Genomic DNA, 13,451 nt, shown 5'->3' with positions numbered 1-13,451 from the left:
CTACTATTATTAAATATATAAATAAAATCTTTCTAAAAATTATTATAATAAAATTACATAAGAATATTTATTGTTAATAAAGTATAATTTTACATTCACCATATAAATATACCTTGTGAAGTGTTTTGGAACAAAGATATCAAAAATAAACAAATGATTACTTGGTAATTTAAATTTTTATAATTGTAATTATTATATATATTTAAAATAGATATTTCATTTAAAATTATTAAGAATATATATATATTTATTTTTTTTAATATAAAATTATTTTAATAATTTTTAAAACAATTATAATAATAGTTTATAAATTTTAGATTTATATCCTTTATATATATACGATTATATTATTATTTCTAATGTTAATATATACAAAAATATGGTATAAAAATGCACCTGTTGATATTAAGCTTGTTTTTTTAGATACTATAAATACGATAAAAATTTAAATTAATTTTTTTATGTATCTTTTATATACATAAATAGAATTATATATATATATAAACTACATTAAAAATAAAGTACTAAAAATGGCAAAAATAATTTAAAAATTAATAACATTTTGAAGTGATGCCTCTGAATTCAAATTTAGTTTGTTTTTTTTAGTTAACTTATCTTAGCCAATATTACTTAGAATTAAAATATTTTTTTTGTCAAAAATATAAAGATATTTATCAAAAAACCTGAAAGATATTGATAGGGGCAAATTTTTGTTACTTGAAAACATGTTTATATATGAGTAAAATTACCACCAAAATAATTTAGTTATTACTGATACAATAACAAAAATTTTTTTTTCTTATAAAAACTTTAATTAAAGTAAATTCTACACTTTTTTTTCTGACAAATTTTAATTGGATAAACAGATTAAAAAGTTGATATATTCAATTAATTGAAGGCAAAAAGTTAATGTTTTTTTAAATCTAATAACTTTTAAGCAAGTTTTCACAATTATTGAAAATGTACTTTTTACTATAGAGGTAAATTTTGGTGACAATTACAGATAATAAAGTTTTTTATCATCACAAATTATAGGTTAATATTTTTTTTTCTCATAAAAAATGATCTTTGTACTTTTATAAATTAGAGTTTGTCAAAAGTTATATAATAATAGTAGTGTTTATTTGTTTTTTTAAAAAATTTAACACTTGATTAAATATAATTCACTTAAAATGTGCTAGATTATTCACATTTTAAACATGTGATAAAAAATATTGGCTGACCCAAAATTAAATGTCAAAATTATTTAAAATCGATTAACTTTCATAAACATTTTTTAGGAATAAATATAAATTACACTCTTTTAAATAAAAGTATAGCAATTTATTTGTATATAAAAACAATTACATCATCCATTAATCAAATAAATGAAGCTTAAATTAAATTTTATTTTTTATATTCTTGAAATCACAAACACATTCAAAAGTACAATATCTTATTTCATATACTTTATTTAATACAATATGTACTCTTTAACATGTTTTTTTCTAATCTATTTTAAACCAAATTTATTAAATAAAAAATCTAATTTTATTAATACTTCATAAGTTTACATATAATAAAATATAAATATTTATGTAAATACTCAGTATTTTCAAAGTAAAAATATCGATAAAGCAAACAGTGTAAAGTTAATTTAGAAGTTGTAAATAATCTTTCTACTACATAAAATTTATTTTTACAAAAAATGTAAAGCAATAAACTATTTAAGTTTGGATAATTCAGTTGGCACCATTATTTGTGATTTCATTTCTTTCAACAATGGTACTGTATACGACACAGTCTGGTCCCAACCTGGTTTAGACCAAGTTTTCTTTCTAATATCATTACGGCCAGCCATTCCTTTATAAGCCCAGAAATGATAAACTACATATAGTTGTCCAACTTGTGCAAAAAAGCCACCAACATCTTGATTAAAATCTCTTCTATATGTAATTCCTTTAGCCCAAGCATTACCCCATTCAAGAACAGTACCAGGTTTAAGAATATATCTTCTCATATCATAAACATGATTACCTTCTCTAGGTTTAGGATCACCCCAATAACTAAAAGCTTTTGTTAAAATAGCCTTTCTTCTACTACACAATTTTCCAACCTCACTTGAAGCATTTTTAAATTCTGTATTATGAACACTTGCATCTACTATTTTATCAACATCTTCAAAACCAGCATCATATTTCCATAAATGAACAGCCTGATCTTGATCACCATATATTATATTCCATGAACCAATTAATTCAACATTCGGATTAAATTTTTCTGTAACTTTTACATAATTTTGATACGCCTTCATATAATTATCCATTTCACCACATTTTGTTCTATGAACTTAAAAAAAATAAAAAAAAATTTTTATCAAATACCAACTCATAATGCTAAAGCTTACAAACAATTTCATAGATTTTATCATTATCACTTAATAAAGATGAATGACTTTGTTGGCTCATTCCATCATGATCTACAGGTTGCCCATGAAGTATCTTGGATAAAAACCCTTTACCAGTCGAAGATGAATTTTTTTTTCCATCTGAACAATAAAATTTATTCTGTGAAAGTAAACCACTAACTCTTGTTAATTTAGAATACAAAATATTCAATTTATTGGCAGTCAAACTCATTCTTTTAATAATAAGAACAAAGTCCTATAAAAAAAAGATAAAATTTTATTAATTGAAGACATTAATCAATGAATATTGTTGTCTAATACAAATATAGAGTAATATTTTTTTTTAAAATCATGTTTTCTATCTATTTAAATTAATAAATCTATGAAAATACACCACAACTAATATAAAAATAGTAAATTTTATTTTTAAAATTATTAATAGTAAAGTAAATAAGTAACAAAATAATCAAATTATTCACATCTTTAAACAAGGGTATAACCATAAAACGGTCAAAAAAAAAAAAAAAAACAAGAAGAAATATTTTAAAAAGAGAGAGGAAGAAAAGTATCTATGCTATATGCATAAATTTGTGAACATATAGTAAATAGATAAAAAAAATATATATGTTAAAAAAAATAATACATTGAGACGCGGCCACATTTTCTGTTTCTCCTGCACGTACAACAGATTGTCATTGGTTTCACTAATTTACAAATGATTCCCCTTTCTCTACCTATATTTTAAATTTTTTAATTTCCAAAATAGTTATATTTTTTTAAAATATCCCTAATAATATTATACAATTATTATTTTTTTTATTACTAATAATTTATTATCTTATTAAAATCTTAAAAATAAAAAAAAATAAATAGTAATAATGATTAAAGTTATTACTATTTTTCCTTTTTTTTACTTTGTAATATAGCATTGTTCCTCTAGTTGACTTCTTATATTATTCATATAATAAAAGGTTTATTATTTATCTATATTAGAGAACAAAATAATAAAATTTAAGTAAAAGACATAGTTATTTCTTTATTATTACAAACAACATATTGATATTTTTTATTCAATGGATTTTAGACACAGTAGGTATATATAAAACATTATTGATACTTCTCTCTGTAAATCATTTATTAACACAACTGCTTGTTTTGCCACGCTTATTGTTTTGGTATTATATATACATCGATTTTACATATATATATTGCTTTGTATAACTTTTTATAGTAATATTTTTTTTAGACCACTAAAAGAAATTGTTTATTATTTTTTAATTACTTTTGTTAACGAAGATGACGGCAACTGAACAAATGGCAGCTGTTCTTAATGAACTTATGGGAACTCGTAGGAATGCTGATATTGGTACAAATATTAGTGCTCGTTTTGATGTATGTTTTATATATTTTTATATTCATAATATTATTTTTTTTTTTTTATAGGATCCCGAGATTTGTAAGTATTTCTTAGTAGATTATTGTCCACATGATTTATTTATAAACACTAAATCTGATCTTGGACCATGTAGTTATATTCATGATGAATCTCTCCGTGAACAATACAGAAGAAGTTCTAGATATTGTAAGCTTGGATATGAACGTTCATTGTATAATACATTAAGTAGACTTAAGGAGGATATGGCTAAGAAAATTGCTAAAAACAAGGAGCGTTTAGCTATTACTCAATCTAAGGATGAAACTAAAAAATATGAACAACGTAGTGATATTGAAAGAAAAATTAATAAGATAAAAATTGAGATAGAGGAAAATCAAAAACAAGCTGAAAGTTATGGACTTCAAGGAGAGATAGAGAAAGCTGCTGAAATTACAACAATAGTTGAAAGGTTAGTTGAAGAAAAGAAAACTTTAGAAAAACGTATAGAAGCTATGTTGGCTCCTACTGATGAGATGGGAAATAAACAAAAACAAATGGAGGTATGTGAGATATGCAGTTGCTTTTTAGTTGTAGGTGATGCTGAAACTAGAATGGAAGAGCATTTTCAAGGTAAACAGCATATGGGATATGCAAAAATAAATGAGACATTAGATGAGTTAAAGAAAAAGTATGGTGATATACTGTATAGTGATCGAAATGATAGAAGAGAAAGAAGAGATCGTGATTACGATAGAAGAAGAACTGATAAAAAAGATTATGACAGGTAAGTTGATTATAAAAATATTTATGTATACTAGGATTTGATATAAATTTTATAAGAAGAGCAACATTTTTTTGGGTTGTATATTGTCGGTGATCAGGTAATTTATTATTTTTTAATTATAATAACATTATAAGTTTGCAAAAAAAAAAGATTTTTAACATTTTTTTTATAATCACACAAATATCTTCAATATGTATGGAAAGATTGTTTATTGTGTCAAGTAATTCTTAATTCATTTTTGACTTATTATCACTAAACTTTTATTTTAGGCGTAACAGAGATTATACCAAAGATTATTACAAAAGACACGACAGAGGACATGGTAGAGAGCGTGGAGATTATGACTACAGAAGAGACGATCGTTATTCCAGAAAACGTAGTCGTTCAAGAAGCAACTCACGTAATTAATAAGGTATTTTTTTGGTCGTTTTCTTATTTTTTTGCACATTTATAATAAAACTTTAATTTAACTTTGTAAAACAACGTGGAGGAAAAATTTACAGAGTAAAGTGGTTTAATAAATTATATGTATTGTTTTTATCTCCCACGTTTTTTAAATAGTCAAAGGGAATTGATAATAAAGTTTTTTTTATATTTTAAAATAATAAATTGTTAATTTAAAGTGATAGTAATGAATTTTTTTTCAATACCTGGTTACTAATGAAAATTAACATATTGGATATAACCAATATATTTTATTATGTAAATAATATTGCTAACAATTTTTTTTCATAAATAAAAATATATTAAATAAATATTTGATACATAAAAAAAAAGTTAAAATTAGTGAAAGTAATTATTGCCAAAGAATGTAACATTGAACAAATATAGGATAAATTTAGATTTAATAAACAAAACTTCATAACAGTTGTTATTCGATAATAAAAATGTTATTTCTACACCAAATCACCAACTTCAAGAATCAATTTTCAATAGTAAGGGATGAAGAATTTATGTTGACAAAAGAAAAAGTCACAATGTTTCATAATTTTATTCATTTTTTAAAATAATATTGTTTTAAACTTTCATATTATTAATAGTTTAGATAATTTGTTAGTGTTTAAAATAAATAAATTTTTTACATCTTTTATGTTAATTTTTTTATTTTAATTTTATAGTAAAAGTTATACCCTGATCTTTTCTGTTTAAATCTATATTTTTTGATATAGATATGTTTGTGATAAATGATATAAACAGCAATTATTGTTTCTTTTACAATAAAGAAGTAGATTTTTTACATATAAAAAAAAGTAAATTAACTTGTTATAAAAGTTATAAAGTGATTTATCATTAAATATTATTAAAAAAGATATTATATTAGAAGAATAAATGATGAAAAAACGATAAATTAAAAAATAATTTGGTAAATAAGAATAAAAATTTTACATAACTTCACCTTTTAATTCATCTAAATTTTTTATTAAAATCATCAAACCAAGAAATCTTAAGAGAAAACTTAATGAATGTGAATCTTCTGAAAGTTTTTCATAATTAAGTTTAAGAGAAAGCTCAAAAATCAGAAGAAATAATGAAAATTATTTTATATCATCAATAGAAGAAACTGATGAACACTTTTTGGTGGAAGAATACTGAAGCAACAATAATGCTTTGAAGAGATCTGCAGGATTATCAAAAAAATCATTGTGAAGCCGGTTCCAAAACAAGAGTTCCCAAACATTAATGAAAATGTTGAATAGTAGAATGACTCCAAAAACCCGTATCATTTTTGATAAGTGAAAAGGATAAAAGTAATAAGCATCCAAGAAATTTTAATACGATTATAACTAGTATATAAAATTAAGTACTATACATTTTCATTTATCAAAGTGTATTTCAAAAGCTTTATAAGGGTAATTAAATAGAGAAAAATCATACAAGTGACAAAGACAATTATCAGAGGTATAGAAATAATTATTACTTTTATTGTTAAAATTATAACTATAAAAATGTAGAATAAAATTTGACATAATGACATGGAAGAAAATATATAATTATGGTTATGACCTTTTCATCAATATTTTAATGTAAAAATTTATGTTTTAACAGTACAATAAAGCTTTATCACTACGAAAATGTATTTAAAATTAAAAAATACTTTAGTATTGATAAAATCATAAAAAAATTGTATCTACTTTTGATATAATCACTGAAATATCTTTTAAGAAATATTAATTAAGAAATAATTTAAATAATGCCAATTTTTGTTTGTATTTATTAGAAAGTATCAACAAAAAAAGTCGTTACAATATTAACATTAATATATTTAAGAATATATATAAAATGTATTTTTACGGCAATAGTTATATCTTTTATTTTAACAAAGAAAAAACACAATACTTTCTTTTAGCAAAAGCTAATTTTACCTGGTTTCAAACTTTCTTGATCTTCTAAATGTCTTTCATAACGTTTTCTCCTTCTCTGGTATCTTGTTTTTAATCTTGCATTGTCAAAACTTTCTAGATAATGTTTTGAATTAATTGCAAGCATATGAGTTATCTTTAAAACTTCTAATCTTGATTCTTCGAGTATATCACAATTTTCAATGAAAGGTTCAACAACATACGCCATAGCTTTTGCCATTTCATTCATATTATCTGCAAGTAGTGTTTCTGCTTTTTCTACACATTTTCTATCTTCTTCCTCCAACAAGATAAGATTTTTTGTTGATTCATGAAAAAGATTTTTTAATGCATTTGTAATATAACTAACATATCTAACAAAATCATCATTTGAAAGTGATTTTTTATAATTTTGATTAAATTTTGTTATACATTCAATTAATTCTGTTACTGTTTTATAAATAGCATCATTATCTCTATCAAATTGATATCCACAACCACTACTTTCTGAATTTTTTCCTGAATCTATATCTCTTTCATCTTTACTAAAATTTCCACTTTCAAATTCATTAAGCCATTTTTCATCTTCCTCACTTTGAAGACGTTGTTGTTCAAGAGCTTTTATTAAAAATGTAGGTTCCACTTGAGTTGTATCTAATTTTATTGAACCAATTGGTTTATATATACTACATTTATTGTCATTATATATATTATTTATAGTACTACGTTTGATAGGTTTTATCATTTCTAATTGATTATGTGGAATTCCTTTTTCTAATTGTAAAAGAATATCATACAAACTATTTTTAATATATTCCATTGTTGGTCTTTTATTTTTTTCATAATTCCACATATTATATAATAAATCATAAATAACTAATGGACATCCTACTGGAATTTCTAAACGAATGCCTTTTTCAAGTTTCAAAATTACTTCATGATTTCTTATACCTTGCCATGGTTTCAAACCATATGATAATATTTCCCATATACAAACACCAAACATCCATACATCTGTCATTGCATCAAATTTTCTAAAATTAATTGATTCAGGTGACATCCATTTAATAGGTAATAATTTTGAATGTTCTGATGTATAATAATCTTCATCTTGTAAAAATCTACTTAATCCAAAATCAGATAATTTTACACATTTATCTGATGATACAAGAACATTCCTTGCAGCAATATCTCGATGAACAAATTTTTTATCATGTAAATATTTTAAAGCAGTTGATAATTGATATGAAAACATTATTTGTGTATAGAGATCAATACTATATTTTTGTCTGATAAGATATTGCCTTAATTCACCTAAAGGTGATAATTCCATTATTATCCAAACAGGGTTATCATCACAAATACCAATTAATTTTATTATATGTGGATGACAAAAATTATACATTAAATGTGCCTCCTCTATAAAATTATCAATTTCTTTTTGTTCAGTATTTGATTTACAAACTTTTATAGCTACATTATGAATATTTTTATAATTATCTGTAAATGATCCTTTATAAACATTACCAAAATGACCTTCCCCTAAAAGTTCTTCAAGTAATATTTTTGTTCTATCTATTTTTAAATCTTCTTTTCTTATCGTTAATGGTGAAGAGGTTGATGATGAGGATGTTGTAGTATCAATAGGAAACATAACATTTTTTTTCCTATTTGATAAATATAAATTTGTATGGTAAATGTTATTATCATTTAAATATGGAGATCCAAGTAAAATATCTATAAAATAAATTATAAATATTTTATAAATAAATAAATAATAATATTTTAAAAAAATAATAAATACATACTTTTTACATTCCATACACTACCATGTTGCATGACTAATGCTTGATAACCATCTAACAAGTGAGCAAGATTAAAAGCCATTTCTAATGTTGAAAGAACCAATAAAACTGGTTGATTATTACCACTAACTCTAATGATAATAAGAGATTTATCACTACCCTTATCAATTCTTTTTACCCGAATTTCAACTATCTCTTTAAATAGAAATAATTTAACTGGTCCTGCCATAGATTCTGTTTTATATGAGACATCTTTTGATGAACCAACATATAACTCAGCTGATGATCCTTTACCATAATCTAATGATACACAAAATATTTCAGTATCAAAATGCGACAATTTCATCATATGTTGCATAAATTTAAATATACATTCAATTTCTGAAAATTTACTATATTTTTTAACAGAATTTAATATAATTCTTTTTAAATGTTTTGGTTTTTCATTAATTACAAGACCCTCAGGAAAGTATGCCTTAAGTCCACCCTCCTTATCAATAATATCAAAATTTAATTTTTTTTCAATATTACATGATGTTAATGATGAGAAACGTTTTCTTAATAATATAGAACCTATTTCTATTGCTAAGGTAGAATCAATTCTCCAGGCAATCTGAGCAAGATAATCACTACGAAGTTGTTCAAAAAGATATAAAAATGCATCTGTCTCAACTTGATACATCTCCTGTAAATCATCAGGAATAAAACGCATTCTTAATTCAAATTTTAAATGATTTTTTGTTGTATTATCAATAAAATATAAATTAATTACATCTTTTATTATTAATTTTGGATGTAACCATATAGATTCATTATTTTGTACAGATTGACCATGTGGAAATTTTATTAGACGAAGAGAAAAACGTAAATTAGAGACAGAATCTATATTTAAACCAGCCAATAAAACTTGTATAACTCTCTAAAAATATATTATTAATAATAAAATATAAATATTATTTTTTTTTATAAAAAACTTACTTCAATATTTGTATGTGAGTCATAACGTATACTTTTAGAAGTACCATTAACCAAATTAACTCTAATAATTGATGTGGTAGTGGGACTCATACTATTGACATTGTCATTTAAAGACAATGGTTTTGGATTTGATAATGAGTTATATGGAGAAGATGATGTAGTATGAAAATTAGGGATATGATTAATATCTTGAGAATGATGATGATAATTATGAAATTGATTTAATTGTTGCCAATTGATATTTCTATGTTGTTTTATTAAACCTGTATTATTATACCTGGTTAAGGGTGGAGATGATGAATTGTATGAAAAATAAGAATTTCTATCAATATGATGATGTTCTGGTGTAGATGTATTGTGAAAATTTTGTCGATGACGTAAAGAGTAGTTCATTGAAAAATATAAATATTTTTATATATTATTACATATACAAATATAATTATTATTCTTTTTTTTAGTAATCTAAAATAATATAAAAATGTTATTTATATAATTAAAATATTGAAAGTAAATTATATCGAATAATTCAAGGGCATCATTCTTTCCCCCCCCCTTTTTTTTTTGAATAAAGTATTTAAAATTATATCTAAAAGTTTAAAGAAAAATAAAGATAAATAAAAATATTTTTAATTAATGTTATAGAGATATTTTATCAATAAAATGTGTAAGTTATTTAATGTTAATAAAAGTTCAATTTTGTTTGATAAATAAATGTATGATGTGTCTTATGTTTGCAGAATAATGGATTGAAACAATAAGAAATAAAACAATTATAATAGACTCAATCTGTCTGTTAAAATTAGTAAACATTATTTTAAAATTTTGCCTAATAATAATAAAAATAATACAATTTATTTTAAAAATAATAGAAACAAATTATGATTTGTATTTATTTAAAAGAAATAAATATATATTAAATATTACTATTGAAAAAATAAAATTTTTATCTTTACAAATAATATATAAATTAAGTAAAAAGTAAAAAATATTTTTACTAAATATTTAAATAAAAAGTGATATATTAATTGTAAAAAAGAATAAATATAAAATTGGTAAAATATTATTTGAAAAACTTATATATTTGTATTTGTATACAAAAATGTAAACATAATCAACTCAATTTTTATATTAAAAATCTATTCTTATAAATTATTAATAAAAACATTAAATACATATTTTTAGTAAATAAAAGGAAGTTATAAAATGATTTATTTAATGCTACTTAATAAAACATGCCCAGGGGATACTATGTTTATGAACAGCTGCAAAGATTAACGCAACATAATCACACAAAAGAATATTGTTGTCATCAATTGTTAAGAATTTTATATTTTATTAGCTTGATAATAATTTATTTTGATTATTTGCTTATAATATATTTTTGTTAGCTATAAAAATTTATATAAAATTTAATTATAAAATCTTAAAAATAAATTAAAAAAATATATATATATATTTTCTATACTTATAAAAAAAAAAGAAATATATATATATATTATTAAGTTGCTTTTTTAATATAATTTAAATGAAATTAAAACAGCTGAAGTTAATTATAAAAGAAATAAGACCTGGAAAAGAAATAATAAAGAAAACTTTATGCCAGCCCATCAATAGTTTGTACACAAAATTTACAAGCTTTCTTTTAATAAATTATAAAAATACTCCTTCCGACTACAGCACTACTTTTACTCTATTTTGTCAATGGCGTAAATATAAAACGCATATTGTAAAAAAGAATTTAAAATACAATAAAAATCCACTTCGATATATAGTATACACTTCTTCTATCATCACAATTTGTCACCCTAAAACAATTGTATTTATAAAGATGTTCCGCTTATCTATTTTAAAGATCTTATGATATAACATCCTTTATTTTTATAAATTATTATTAAATATTTTAAGTGTATTTTTTTTAAAAAAAAAAGGTATAAAAATAAGTAGGTTAAAAATTTTACAAATATTATTTAAAATAAAAAAAAAAAAAAGTTTAAAAAAATGATGTTAAAATAATACAATATATTACATTTCTATAAATAAAAAAAAAATTTTTTTTCCAATGATTAATAGTTTAAGTAAAATAAAATTTTAATGGCATGGTGTCAAAAAATTTATAAAATAAATAAGTTTAAAATAATAAAATGATAAAAATGTATGTCAAAAGAGTTAAGAAAATAAAAAAGAATAATATTATATAAAAACAAATAGCTACATAATTTATAAATGATACTTTTTAAAAAAAGAATTTTGTAAATTAAAAGTTTAAAAATGTGTAAAAATAAAGATAAAATTAATATATATATATATATATATATATATACGTAAATTTTTTGTGAAACATTATTATATTCAAAATAGTCAGAGATAAAAATTAGTAAAACAAATAAATGTTGCAATCATATTTAATTAACATCTTCCAAGAAAGTGATGGTGATTTTAAAAGAGAAGAGTTAATTTTTTTGACCCAATATCATTTATAAAATATTTACCCTCGCACGTGTTTATTATTATTGATATAAGAATCTGTTAATTGTTGTTAATATTGATGTCATTTAAATAATAAATTACTACATCTTTTTACATTAATGGTATACACTATTTTATCTCATTCTTTCATTTTAATCTTCAAAAAATATAGTAGTATCTTGATTAATATGTTTTATTTTTTTTTATTTTAAAATTGTTTTAGTAAATATCGTGATATTTTAGTTTTATAATACATATTATTTATAATAATATTGGAAGAGCATGAATAAAACACATATATATATATATACACGGTTTGTAAATAAATATAAACTAAATATACGTAGTTAGTTTATGAACATTAAGAGTTCATATAAAAATTATAGAAATAAAATTGGACTATAAATTTATATATATATATTGTATGTAAACAATTAAACACTTTCTAAAACTTAAAACGTATACATTTATACATATATATAACAACGGAGTCAAATAAAACAAACTGTCTTCTTCCATCTTCAGTAATAGATAAGATTTCAAAAACACTAACATATGTCAAATAAGAAATTAGAAAGTAAATAATAATATAAAGTGTTATTTAAAATCTACTATTTAAAAAAAATTAGATTTTTCAAAATACAAAAAAAAAATATACCAATGAATAATATTAGAGGATAAATAAATTTGTATAAATAATATATATGCTGAAAAAAAAAATAAATTTTTTAAATGCCACTTTTAAATTAAATTGGCAATATTAAAAAAAATTGCATAATACTATATATAGTTAGGTTTTTTTTTTCAAATGTTAATAATAATTAAAAAAATATATAATTGCTTTTGAAATTTATTCCTTCATTTTAGAAGCTGACAAATAGTGTGATAAATATTTAGAAAAACAAAAAAAATATATATATATAAAGTTGTTAGAAAAGAGTAATAGAGATATTAAAGAGTGTTATTTTTATTAAAAGAATCATTATTTTGTAGATAGCAAGAGAGTTATAAAAAATATTATAAATATTAGCAACTTGATTTTTTGACGAACCTAATAACATATACATTATAAATTTTAATAAAAAAAAAAAAAGAATATAAAAATGTGATAATATTTATTATTATACACCTCACACAAACAAGGCATTTAAGACACTTTATTAAATCATCAGAATATATTTATATATTTTAAATGTTGCATAGAAAATTTAATAATAAATTGTTATTGTTGATTTTTAATAAAAGTAATTTTATAACTATAGAAATTATTATTTATTAAATAATACAAAAAAAAATACAATATAAAAGAAAATTTAAA

General features: G+C 21.4%; 3 protein-coding genes across 3 annotated transcripts; 1 reads left to right on the top strand and 2 right to left on the bottom strand.

Annotated features, from left to right (window-relative positions):
- Positions 1-1,702: 1,702 nt before the first annotated feature.
- Positions 1,703-2,618, bottom strand: SRAE_2000323600 (Protein NipSnap; the record flags this gene model as incomplete). The annotated part of the gene is made up of 2 exons (XM_024654405.1): positions 1,703-2,328; positions 2,387-2,618. The coding sequence occupies 2 exons, from the start codon at positions 2,616-2,618 to the stop codon at positions 1,703-1,705; spliced, it is 858 nt and encodes a 285-aa protein (XP_024507780.1).
- A 1,064-nt stretch (positions 2,619-3,682) lies between these two features.
- Positions 3,683-4,953, top strand: SRAE_2000323500 (Luc7-like protein 3; the record flags this gene model as incomplete). Its single annotated transcript, XM_024654404.1, has 3 exons — positions 3,683-3,778; positions 3,830-4,545; positions 4,815-4,953. The coding sequence occupies 3 exons, from the start codon at positions 3,683-3,685 to the stop codon at positions 4,951-4,953; spliced, it is 951 nt and encodes a 316-aa protein (XP_024507779.1).
- Positions 4,954-6,888: 1,935 nt separating this feature from the next.
- Positions 6,889-10,060, bottom strand: SRAE_2000323400 (Focal adhesion kinase; the record flags this gene model as incomplete). The annotated part of the gene is made up of 4 exons (XM_024654403.1): positions 6,889-8,357; positions 8,412-8,621; positions 8,693-9,608; positions 9,668-10,060. The coding sequence occupies 4 exons, from the start codon at positions 10,058-10,060 to the stop codon at positions 6,889-6,891; spliced, it is 2,988 nt and encodes a 995-aa protein (XP_024507778.1).
- Positions 10,061-13,451: the final 3,391 nt, after the last annotated feature.

This window comes from Strongyloides ratti, assembly GCF_001040885.1.
Source record: "Strongyloides ratti genome assembly S_ratti_ED321, chromosome : 2".
Taxonomy (NCBI): domain Eukaryota; kingdom Metazoa; phylum Nematoda; class Chromadorea; order Rhabditida; family Strongyloididae; genus Strongyloides; species Strongyloides ratti.
This window is presented reverse-complemented; position numbering and strand designations above follow the sequence as displayed.